This window comes from Enhydra lutris, unplaced genomic scaffold, assembly GCF_002288905.1.
Source record: "Enhydra lutris kenyoni isolate GAN:26980312 unplaced genomic scaffold, ASM228890v2 scaffoldscaffold12, whole genome shotgun sequence".
Classification (NCBI taxonomy): Eukaryota; Metazoa; Chordata; class Mammalia; order Carnivora; family Mustelidae; genus Enhydra; species Enhydra lutris.
The window spans coordinates 55,160,833-55,172,561 of record NW_019154096.1 but is presented as its reverse complement, the minus strand read 5'-3'; the positions used below and the strand labels follow the sequence as shown (position 1 = coordinate 55,172,561).

General features: G+C 46.8%; 1 protein-coding gene across 1 annotated transcript; it reads right to left on the bottom strand.

Moving 5' to 3' along the window:
• LOC111145308 (internexin neuronal intermediate filament protein alpha) lies at window positions 1-11,185 on the bottom strand. Its single transcript, XM_022500146.1, has 3 exons — window positions 10,121-11,185; window positions 1,660-1,784; window positions 1-325 (listed from the first exon to the last, which is right to left on the bottom strand). Exons 1-3 carry the CDS (start codon window positions 11,183-11,185, stop codon window positions 13-15), a joined length of 1,503 nt encoding a protein of 500 aa, XP_022355854.1. The 3' UTR covers window positions 1-12.
• Window positions 11,186-11,729: the final 544 nt, after the last annotated feature.

The following is an 11,729-nucleotide window of genomic DNA, read 5'->3' as shown; positions in this document are numbered from 1 at the left end:
AAAGCGACAGAATTATATTTTTTGGCTTGAAGTGGTGCTTTCTTCTATAATTGACTTCTCGGTTTTCTTAGTAGATATTACTGTCTCCTCCAGTATTTCTTCAAAACTTTCCCCTATCTGGGAGGTTTTCTTAGAGGCTGCCTTAGAAGCCTCCTCCTCCTCCTCTTCCTCTTTCTTAAGAGACAGCCCAGTGGATGAGACTTTGGAGGTTGTAGAACTGAGGATTCTAGGTGGGAGCAGATAAGCCGGATTGGGGGGTGGATTCAGCCCTGAAATGCTTAATCCACTGGTGCTAAAACGTGTCTCCTCGCCTTCCAGCAGTTTCCTGTAAATCCAACAGAGAAAAAGTCTTAGGAAGTCAACCTGTAACTTAAAAAAAAAAAAAAAAAGAACTTAACCCTCCAGCTCCTATTCATTTTAGAAAGATTCTGAAAGACTCTGCAGTTTCTTTGTGAGGTTGAGACCAATAAATATTGTCTTCCAAGGTTCAAAGACTTGGGAGTTGATCTAGCACATGCACACATATGTGCACATACATGCACACGTGCATGTGCACACATACACACACTCACAACACCTTTAGCATCAGCTGTGTTTAAAGCACCAACAAAGGGAAACCTACCCTATTCATGAATACATTCAAAAAGGAATTTTTGTACAATTCCCCTTGGCCTCATCACACCCATTTCTGGCACTTTAGAGTCTACAAAGCTCTAAGGAGAAGTAATTTTACTAATTAGAACCTTAATTAGGTTCTAGGGATAAGGAGGTGAGAAGCCCACAGAGGAGGAAGGAGATGCCTCATTTAGCCTGAACTTGAGATTTGTACTTTTTTTCAATGTAGAGGAGCACAAAGAAAAGGGAAACAGCAACTTCAAAAACCAGTGAATTCAACTGTTTCAGATACCAGATTTTTTCTCAGCTTAGCCTAATGAGCATCATAGCAATGGGCCCAATGCCTTTTTTTCTTATTTCTAATACTGCTTATCATCTTTTCTTTAAAACCAGAAACTCAAGACACTATCACATACTCTTGGAGTTTTGTTTTGAAGAAGTATATATATAACGTAAAAGAAAAAGAATTCTCAGATCAGGGTTGAAGCTGAGCTCTTCCCTTCACCAGCACCATGACTCAGAACAAGTTACATGGTCAGTCTGTGGTTCAATTTTCCTCATCTGCAAAATGGAAATAATATGACTGGATACCTAGATCATTTAAATACAGTATCTAATAGTGCCTGGAACATAGTAGCCATTCAAAAAATAGTAGCTACTGTTATTACCTTTTTTTAAAGGCAAATGTTTGCTTGAACATTGAGAAGAAATTCAGAGAGATACTTCACCTGTTAGAATGTTCTACGTTGTGTAAGCCCTATTTTTTTTTTTAAAGTTAGCATCTTTAAAAATGGATACTCACATTATCTCCTTCAATCCTAGCAGAGGCAGGTGGACCACTCCAGGACTAGTAGGGTAGAGTTGGGATATAAACAAGTTGAGGGACAGAGGAGTTAGCTCCCCTGCAAGGGGCCGGAGATGACTTTCCTCATCCCTTCTCACCCATCAGAAATTGGAGAGACTATAAAACCACTTATCCACTTATTTGGGGGGCGTTGCCCCAGGTGGCTGGATCTGCTTGGGGGAGCATGCCCTTTGAAATACCTGTAAGCGGCTATCTCAATATCAAGAGCCATTTTGACATTGAGCAAGTCCTGGTATTCCCGAAGGTGGCGCGCCATCTCACTCTTGGTGTTCCGCAGGTCATTTTCCAGCTGCCCGATGCTATCCTGAAAAGTGACATATCCAGCATCTTTGAATCAGCTGCAGTGCAGTGAGATTTCCACAAAACAAGGATTCTCAACCCTGATGACACATTAAAAATCTAGGCCTGTCCCCCGGCCCAGATACTGATTTGCTCGTTCTGGGGTGAGGTCCCCGCCTCTGCATTGTTTCACAAGGTCCCCAGGAGACTCAGACACATGTTAAGGGTTGGCAACTTCTACTGCATTTGTGCTTCTCAAATGCACACCAGGGAGGTATTTTCTCTCTCTCTTGTTAAACAGTCACCTGAAACTGATACCAGGCTGTATATTAACTGACTGGAATTTAAGTAAAAACTTAGAAAAAAAAAAAAAAACCCAATACCCACAACTTACTTCTCCTCCCTCCCTTGCTTATTGTATTGCTACTGAATAATTCAGCTGTTGTATGTCCTTTCCAAAACCCAAAGCTTTAGGTTAGGAGTTTAGACTCAGAAAATTCCAACTGTGAAAAAGCACAGAGAAGATATCAAGTCTTCTCTGCCTCCATCCTTCTGGATGGTTTCCTGGAAGTCTGCTGCTGGATCACCTTACTGAAAGCATTTTACGCAGCAGGCAAGGAGGAAGCAGAAATACTCCACAGAATTTTAAAAATCCAAATGGCAGGCTGAAATTAGACTTTTAAGAAAGAAACTAGGGGGCACTTGGGTGGGCTCAGTCGGTTGGGCAGCCAGCTCTCGATTTCGGCTCAGGTTATGATCTCGGTGTGGTTAAGTCTACCCCTGGACTGGGCTCTGCGCTCAATGCAGAGTCTGCTTGGGATGTGCTCCAACTGCCCCTCCCCACCACTTGAGCTTGCCTTTCTCTCTCTCTCCCAAACATATAAAATCTTTGAAAATAAATAAAAAAGAAACTAGATCCATATAATAGTTTTGCTCCAAATTCTTTCAGGTGCAAACCCAGAAGAAAAATAGCTTAAAAAAATTTTTTTATTAAAGATTTTATTTATTTATTTGACAGAGATCACAAGCAGGCAGAGAGGCAGGCAGAGAGAGAGAGAGGAGGAAGCAGGTTCCCCGCTGAGCAGAGAGCCCGACGCGGGGCTCGATCGCAGGACCCTGGGATCATGACCCGAGCTGAAGGCAGAGGCTTTAACCCACTGAGCCACCCAGGTGCCCCAGCTTAAAATTTTTTTCTTAAATTTTATTTATTTGAGAGAGAAAGAGAGAGCACAAGCAGGAAAGGGAGGGGAGAAGGAGAGAGAAACTCAAAGCAGACTCCCCACGGAGCCCAGTCACATGACCCTGGCTGAGCTTACCACCTAAGCGGAAACCAAAATCGGAGGCTTAACTGACTGAGCCACCTGGGTACCCAAAAAATAACTTTAATCTTTGATCCTTGAGCAGCCAGAGGGTCTTTTAAACTTTTTTAAAAAAATATTTATTTATTTGAGAGAGCGTGAGAGAGAGAGAGAGCGCATGCGTGCACACTTGGTGTGGGGGTGGGGGGGTGCAGTGAGAGAGAATCTTCAAGCAGGCTCCCCACTGAGCAGAGCCCAGCTCCAGGCTTGATTCCATGACCCATGAGAGCTAAAACCAGGAATCCGCTGCTTAACTAAATGAGCCACCCAGGTGCCCCCAAAGGGTCTTTTGAAAACACAGCAGATCTAGTCCCTCACCTGTCTGAAACCTTCTAACAGCTTTACAATAAAGTCCCAACTCTTCAGCATGGCCTGTACTATTCCCCTGGCTCAAAGGGTTTCAGTGACCTGGGCTTTCTCTTTTACTCCTTATGCTAAATTCACTTCTGCTCCAGGCCCCCCTTTAAGCTAGCTGTTTCATCTGTTTGGAATATTCTGTAGTGGGTCTTCTGTGGCCGACTCTCAGTCACTGAAGATTCAGTTCAAATGCCCTCTAGTCAGTCTTCCTTTGTGTCCAAATTAAGCAGCCTAGTTTACCTCAAGCCCGGGCAGTGGCTAGCATGGGAAGGGGCTTCATGCAAATGAGAAAAAGGCACCTCCAGCGGGAGGACAAGTTAAAAGAAAGCACATGCTTGAACTGGCCGCTCTGCTTTATCATTATCTGAAATTCTTTCACTTATTTATTACTTTACTAATTTATTTTCTGTCACCTTCCTCTATCTCATGGTTTTTCCACCTAGGCACTGTTGACATTTGGGGCTGGATCATTCTTTGCTGTGGGGGGCTGTCCTGTGAATTGGAGGGTGTTTAGCACGTACTCTCCCTCCTGGTTGTGATAACCAACAATGTCCCCAGACACTGCTAAATGTCCCCTGGAAGGCAAGTCACTCCTATCAGAGAACGACTGCTCTAGAATGTACTTGGTGTGGAAATGGGGGCTGATTCTGTATGGTTCACCACTGAAAGCCCAGAGCCTAGCACAATGCACATTGTAGATGGCCTGTGAGTCATCGTTAAATGAATGAACCGTGCTACACCCGCGCCTCTTTTCCTCTGTCCTGAAAAGATGTGAGCAAATAACCCATATAATTCAGTTGCAACTTTGTTGACATGAAGAACACAGCAATTCAGAGTAACTTTTGTGAAACAGTGATGCAGATAAACATCAGAAACCTCAAGAAGTAAGTGGGTGAGGGATCCTTGTAACTTCCTGTGTGGGGATGACGAGGTGATGGTGGAAAGCAGGGCTGGTAACACTGGGAGGTGCAAACTTCCAAATCAAGAGAATCTGCAGAAAGAAGGAAAATTCATACCTCCTACCTCTTCTCTAAATATTGATGGGAATGCCACAAGGGAGAAACTCAATTAACCGATAGGTACAGAGCAAGGAATGACAAGCAGTGGGGAAAATATATATTATACGGACAGTGATGGAAATATTCCAAAGTGTGTTAAGAGATCATAAGGGCTTAAAATGATTTTTACCAAACATTTTACTTGATGGTTGTTAGTTGAGGTTAAACTCACCTACAGGCAAGTCTGCTAGTGATGCACTCGGGGTAAGAGAAGCGATATTACTGTGGGAAAGGGGAGAGGGAGGAAGACCTCTCAGTAGGCAAAGGACAGGAGAAATGAAATCTGAGGAAAAGAGGAGGATTTCATCAGGATCTTGGGGTTGCATTTCTTTTCTTTTTTTTTTTTTAAATATTTTATTTATTTATTTGACAGACAGAGATCACAAGTAGGTAGAGAGGCAGGCAGAGAGAGAGAGAGGAGGAAGCAGGCTCCCTGTGGAACAGAGAGCCTGATGTGGGGCTCGATCCCAGGACCCTGGGATCATGACCTGAGCTGAAGGCAGAGGCTTTAACCCACTGAGCCACCCAGGCGCCCTGGGGTTGCATTTCTTGCCCTGCCTCAAATATCCAACACGCCCCAGTCAGTTTTCCATATTTTAGTCTCTTCAAAATTCCCATTTCTATATATGGAAAATTATAATATTCTTTTCTGAGATGTTCTGAGATCCTCAAGTTGGGATTTCAAATTAAGCACCTCACATTGTTATAGGAGTCCATTATCTGTTAAATTAGGTAACAGGTATTAAAACAGTACTTGTCACGTAAAAATTGGTCAATAAATTATTGTTAGTATCATACCATGCGAGTCTACACCCTTTTTAATCACATGGATGACTTAATCATGAGGCCTCCCGGCAACCTCCTGGATTACCAAGGAAAACAATGTATAATAAGACGTTAATATTAGATAGTTGAAGGCATATTCCTTAAAGCACCAGATTTTCTTAAAATAATGATTTTGGGGGAAAAAAAGCCTTCCTAGAGGGGTCTGTACCATTTTTAAAAATATTTTTTTATTAAAGTACTGTCTACATCCAACATGGGGCTCAAACTCAGGACCCCAAGATCAAGAGTAGCATGCTCCTCCGACCGAGCCAGCCAGGTGCCCCATGGGGGAGGTACCGTTCTTAATGAGGACATAAACATAATGCAGCCTTTCTTAGCAACTACAAGTTATGATAATGAGCAATTATTTTTCTATAATTCTATGATGTCATTTGTCAACTGAGGTATATCAGATTATTTATTTCTACCCTAAATGGCCCCAAAGAGCAGTGTTTGAATTAGTGCTTGCTATTTATTGGTTTTCTTTGTTCTGAAAGTTGAACTAAGCTACTCTTTCTCCATGATGGCTGACTCCATTGGTCCCTCTTCTCTATCTTGCAGCATGCTTCAAATTCAAAAGACAATGTCCTTTAGAATCATGAAAAGTAAGAATGAGTAAGTTAGGAGCATCAGAGGGGTCAGCTTCCCAATATGTGATTTGAACATGGACGTTTTGTCTCATCAGATTAATAAGGTCCTTTCTAAAAACATTTTTGTTTCAGAGCTGTGTTTGCTGAATACAAGGTTGTTGGGAGCTGAGTTCTAGATAGAGATTTTCTTGAATTTTTATGTTACACATTTCACATGTCTATTTTATGGATCGGAGTAGACAAAAAGCATGACTCTGCTCCTTTCAGAAGGAACTGGGCTGACTGCTGATCATTGCTCTTCAACGTCTAGTCCCTTTGTTTATGCTGTCTTCAGCCCACACCAGACTGTCTTGCATTGCCCTTCAAAAGCCCTGCCAAAGATGGCCTCCAGCTGGAAATCTGAGCTGAGCACTGCAGTCTACCCCCTCCCCCAACCACGCAGCCGCTGCTGGCTTAGCCTGAGGGAATGGCAGAGGCACTCCCAGTTCCAGCTGGGGTCTCTCCTGGAGTAGTAGCTAAAACACGTGCTGAGCATCTTCCCAAGGGCTGGAAGAATGCAGGGCCTGGAATAAGAGAAAGACCACGCCACACACACATCTGCAGTGGAGGAAAGGAACCACAAATAGTGCTATGGATTTCATCACTTTTGGGAGCCCTCAGCCAGGTGAGCAGTAGTAGTGAGTGCAGCAGCACAGTCTGGATGAAAGAGCCCCTCCAGAATTACTGGGCGAGGAGAGAGGATTTTTATAGGTGGACTGCCCATATGCCTTCTTCTCCCTCCTGTCTTGGCTTGCTTGCTTGCTTCCTTTCTTTTTCCCTATCATACTTTGAAATCTTGCATTCTATGAGCTGGTTTATATTGTGGAGTGTGATTTAGGTTAGTGCACTGCCAAATCAGCCCAAGGACAATACGGTGCAGGGCTTTTACTGAAAATGTATATTCCTGGGCCACACCTGTGAACCACTGAATCCAAATCTTTGGGCGTAGGCCTGAGAATCTTTTTGTTAAGCTCCCAAGTGACCTTGGTGGATCAATGGGTTTAGGAACTGCAAGTTTAAATTTATTTCTGTAGAGGAGCTATCAAGGTGGCCTTGGTTACAGTAATACAATGAGGCAGGGAGGGGCAAAAACAAAACTAAAAACACATGGAAGAGTTAAAAGGAAAAACAGGAACAAATGTAGTTTCTTCTTGGATTCTAGTTTCAGAGATAAATCTATCAAGCCATAGATTTATAAGCAGCCAGTGGCACGCCCAATCTCCAAGGGGCCAACCCCTTTTTGCTATTTCATTGGGTTGTATTCCAATCTCATACTAGAGAGAAGAGGGCAGACTTGGCTCTTCTCCCTGGGGAGCATTAACTAATGGTGAGCTTGATTGTTCTGCAAGGTCTTTCAAGGAAAGCTCCGGCTTTCCAAGACTGACCAGAGTACAGGGCCAGGGCCTCCAGTATCCTGCAAAAATATCCTTACGCATCTTTGGGAGAACAGGGCCTCTAATGGTGGTAGAGCAGCTATGCAGGAACTAGATTCACCCTGGGTCAGAAATGGAAAAGGGTTCAGCTATAGAGGGTGGCTACATTTGGCTTTTGAAGACAATGGCCCTAGCTCTTCATAATTTCTCCTGTCGCCTGATTTGGACAATCTCATATATCATTGTGTACTTACTATGTCACCTTGAATCATTCTTTACCCTTTCAAAACTGTAATAAGCTTTCTATCCTTGAATAGCCTGTCAGCATTCTGGGCAGGGAAAATGTCACTTTAATGGGGCTTTCCTCTGCCTCTTAGAGGGTGGTAAGCTTGCAAAGGAAAATGGGCCTATCACTAATCTCTGAAGCAGAAGAAAGAGAACAGCCTCCCATTACTGCAGCGGAAGGGGAGGGGGGAGAGGGCAAGAAAACAATGGCTGAATTTCACTGTGGAGAAGGAGGCTTTTCATCTTGGCCAGCACTGCTCAAATTGTTAGAGAAAACAGCCAGAGGATACGCTTGTGACTTCAGGTCTTCAGGTTTGGCAGGTGAGGGTGTGAGCCCCTCCTCAGCCTGAAGTCCCAAGGGGTAGGAAATAGCTTTCTGTTGTCTCAGCTGGTCTTCCATTCCACCAGCAGGTCCACTGAGGCTCTGAAGGCCAACGCGGACAGGGACACACTGCAGAGACGCAGGTGCCGCAGTTTCTGGAGGGTTTTTGTTTGTTTCCTGCAGACCGTGTCTGGATGACCCTCCTATTGTCCCTCCTATTGTCTGACACTGAAAGCCGTTTAAAGCAAACAAAACAAGTCAGATAATACTGTCACTATCTCTTAGGGTGTAGGGCTAGACTAAGCAAACAGAGGGCATGGCAAAGACCAATTCAGATGGCAGTTGTAGTTGCTGGTTAAGTTAGCCTTTTTGTAGAAAGACTGGGCTAGCCCTTCAGAAGACCCCCTAGCTGATCTTTTGAGGCTTCTAGAAGAATACATGAAATCTCAGTTAACTAAATGTGATTAATTCAGGCCATGCAGGAGCTAGGCCATACAGTGAAAAATTCAAATTACAGCTTTTGAAGCAGAATAGAAGTATTTACTTGAATAGTACTGTTAATTCCAAATAACCCAAACAAATGGTCCAGGCAAGCTTTCTTCTTTTAGCAAATGGAGCAGTTTTAATAGACAATAAATACCTGCACGCCAATAATAATTCTTCAGCTATAGACTAAAACAGTACTTTTGAGGTTTTACTCCTCTCTTTGTTCTTTTTTATTAATGTTTCCAAGCCCTATTAATTTCATCAAATGTAAACTTCGATTTTGGCCAGAATGAGTTATTGCAAATTTCTGAATTAGTACCATTCTACCCAATGGAGCTTTGATTGGACCTTGAAACTGAAACACTATTTAGATTCCTTTCTTTTCTCCTGTCTCTGTACTCTTTGTGGTCATAAGCCCAGAATGCTCTATACAGTAAAACTGAAGATGCCGTGGTCTTTGTTTGGAGAGAAAAGGAAGAAAGATCCAATTAACACCTTCAAAGGAGCTTAGGAGACATGGAAAGATGGAAAAAAATAAGTGGCCTATAACAAAGATAGAATCACCCATCTCTGTGATTTATCACATACATTGAGGATGGAAAATTGTTAAGGAGATGTGAATTTTCAAGTGGGACCTCACTGCTGCTGAGCAGATTAGGTGTTTTTTGCTAAGTGGTAAGCCATCCATGACAGTGAAAATTGATGCTATGAGGTGACCTTTGATTGCAGGTAGCCAAGACTGATGTGATGGTGTTGCAGAAGAAAAAAAAAAACAACAACAAAGCAGTTAATTACCTAGAGAGTCATAACTAGGACATGAGACGGGAGACACATCATTTCTGAGATGGAAAGCACTCTAGATCAGCACCGCGGACAGCGCCCATGCCATTCCTATTTGCTAAGTGGTATAAAGCTTTCTTTAGGAAGAAATACCAGCAGCAGATCGACAAGGAAACTCGTGTGTGTGTGTGTGTGTGTGTGTGTGTGTGTGTGTCTGTCTGTCTGTCTGTCTGTCTTGGAAGGGGAAGAGGGTAGAGAAGGGCGGTTGTAACTAGCCCAATCACTCAGCTCCTTGGCTCCCAATCTCTACTCTTTTGAAGGCAAAACTCAAGAAAATGATTGAGCAGAAACCCTTCCCAGAAGGATCCAGCATTCTTCTCCCTAGCACATACCATAGTCAGTCCACCATTCTTCTCTCTAGCGCAGACCATACTCCATAAATATCAATTCCGGGCGCACAGAAAGCCTTCCAAAGGCAACCCAACAATCCACACAGCCGAGACAGCACTGCCAACATGAGAGACTGTATCCCAACCGCATTGGGTTCACTCCTACTTTGGGTGGGGGACTGTTCTTCAGGTCACCAAGGTGTTTATGTCCACTTGCGGACAGAGAGGAATAAATTAGATTTCTGGATTCTGAAAAACATAAGCTTAAGGGTTTTTTCTAAAAGGGCTCGGACAAGGAAAAGAGGGTGACCAGGACTCTAGAATGAATAGTGTAGGCTCCTGGGCTTTTGTTTGTCAGCACCTCCAGTTGGGGTCCTTCCTCCACCCACCCACCCACCCCCGTTCCTCTCAGTTCCTAAGGGCTCAATTGTGTGGGAAGGCATAGGTAGGTGGGGGAGAGATCAGGGCGCCCCTCCCTTTGCAGCGTTTCAGCCCTTACCTGGTAGCTAGCCACCTCTGCACTGTGCCGCTCCTCCAGCTCCAGGATCTGCCTTTCCAAGGACTCATTGGCCCCACGCAGCCCCTCAATCTCGATGGTGCGTGCCTGCAGCTGACGCCTGTACTCGTGAATCTCCTCGCGGCTTGCCCGGATGGCCTCCGTGCTGCGCGCTGCCTGCTCGTTCAGGTTGGCAAACTTGGACTTGTACCACTCCTCGGCTGACTGGAGGTTCTTGGCAGCCAGGGACTCATACTGGGCGCGGATCTCCCTCAGCGCCGAACTCAGGTCTGGTTTGGCCACAGCCACGTCCACCTCGGCCGCGGCCTGCGACGATGCCTGCAGCGTGGCCAGCAGCTCGGCCACCTCCTCGTCGTGCACCTGGCGCACAAAGGCCAACTCGTCTAGCAGCGACTCCACCTTCTTCTCCAGGTCCAGGCGGGCCAGCGTGGCACCGTCCACGTCGCGCTGCTGCGCCTTCAGCGCGCGCTCGGCGCCTTCTCGCCCTCGACTCTCCTCCTCGCAGCGCGCCCGAAGCCGCTGCACCTCCTCCGCCAGCCCGTCGCGCTCCAGCAGGGCCTGCGCGCGCGCCGAGCTCGCCTCCTCCAGCTGCGCGCGCAGGTCGCGCAGCTCGCGCTGGAAGAGCTCGCCAACGCGCGACGGTTCGGCGTGGCGCTGCCGCAGCGCCGTCAGCTCGGCCTCGAGCGCGCGGTTCTGCGTCTCCAGCTGGTGCACCTTCTCGATGAACACGGCGAAGCGGTCGTTGAGGCCCTGCAGCTGCTCCTTCTCGTTGGTGCGGATAATCTTGTACTCGTTGGTGCGCGCTGCCGCCTGACTCAGGTCGAGCCCGTCGGACGCGGGGGGCCGGCGGTAGGCCAGGCCCAGGCCAAGCGACGAGGCCGAGGAGCAGGCGGCCGAGGAGGCCACATTGCAGCGGGACAGCGACTGCGAGCGGAAGCTACCCGCGCCACCGGCGCTGGAGAGGCGCGAGGACAGACGAGAGCCATCTCCAAACACCTTGCGGTAGGAGGAGGAGGCGCACAGGTAGTGCTCCGAGCCGAAACTCATGGTGCCGGGACCAGGGCCAGGAGAGCTGCTGCGGCTGAAGATACTGAGGAGAGGAGAGGTGCGCCAGACGGGGCGCGGCTGGGCGGTGTGCACCGGGTTTTAAAGCGCCGGGGCTGGGGCGGCGCGTTGGGGGCGGAGCTCCTGCTCCGGGTCTGGTGGAGAGAGGGAAGGGGGGCATCCAGAAGCGGGGGCGGGGAAGCGCAGTGACAACTGCAGCTGCGCGCGCGGCGGACCTAGGACGCGGAGACAAAGCGATTTGCGTAGAAGCCGCTCCCTGCCCGCGGCACTCCTCCCCAAGAATTGTCTGGTTTGGGAGTGACTTGAGCGGAGGGGTGCCTAAACGACTGGGGTTTCCCATCCGCAGACGACCCGGCTCTGTCGCTGCCCTTGACCCTGTTCTCCTTGCTACCTTTAGCCCACCCAGAGCTAGGGTTTTCTGGGAGGGGTCCCGTACGCCCGCCCATCCCTCCCCGGGAGCTCCTGAGGGTGAGGCCCTGTTTTTTTCAGTTAGAATGGGGACTTTGTCTCCTCCCTCAGGCTTTGT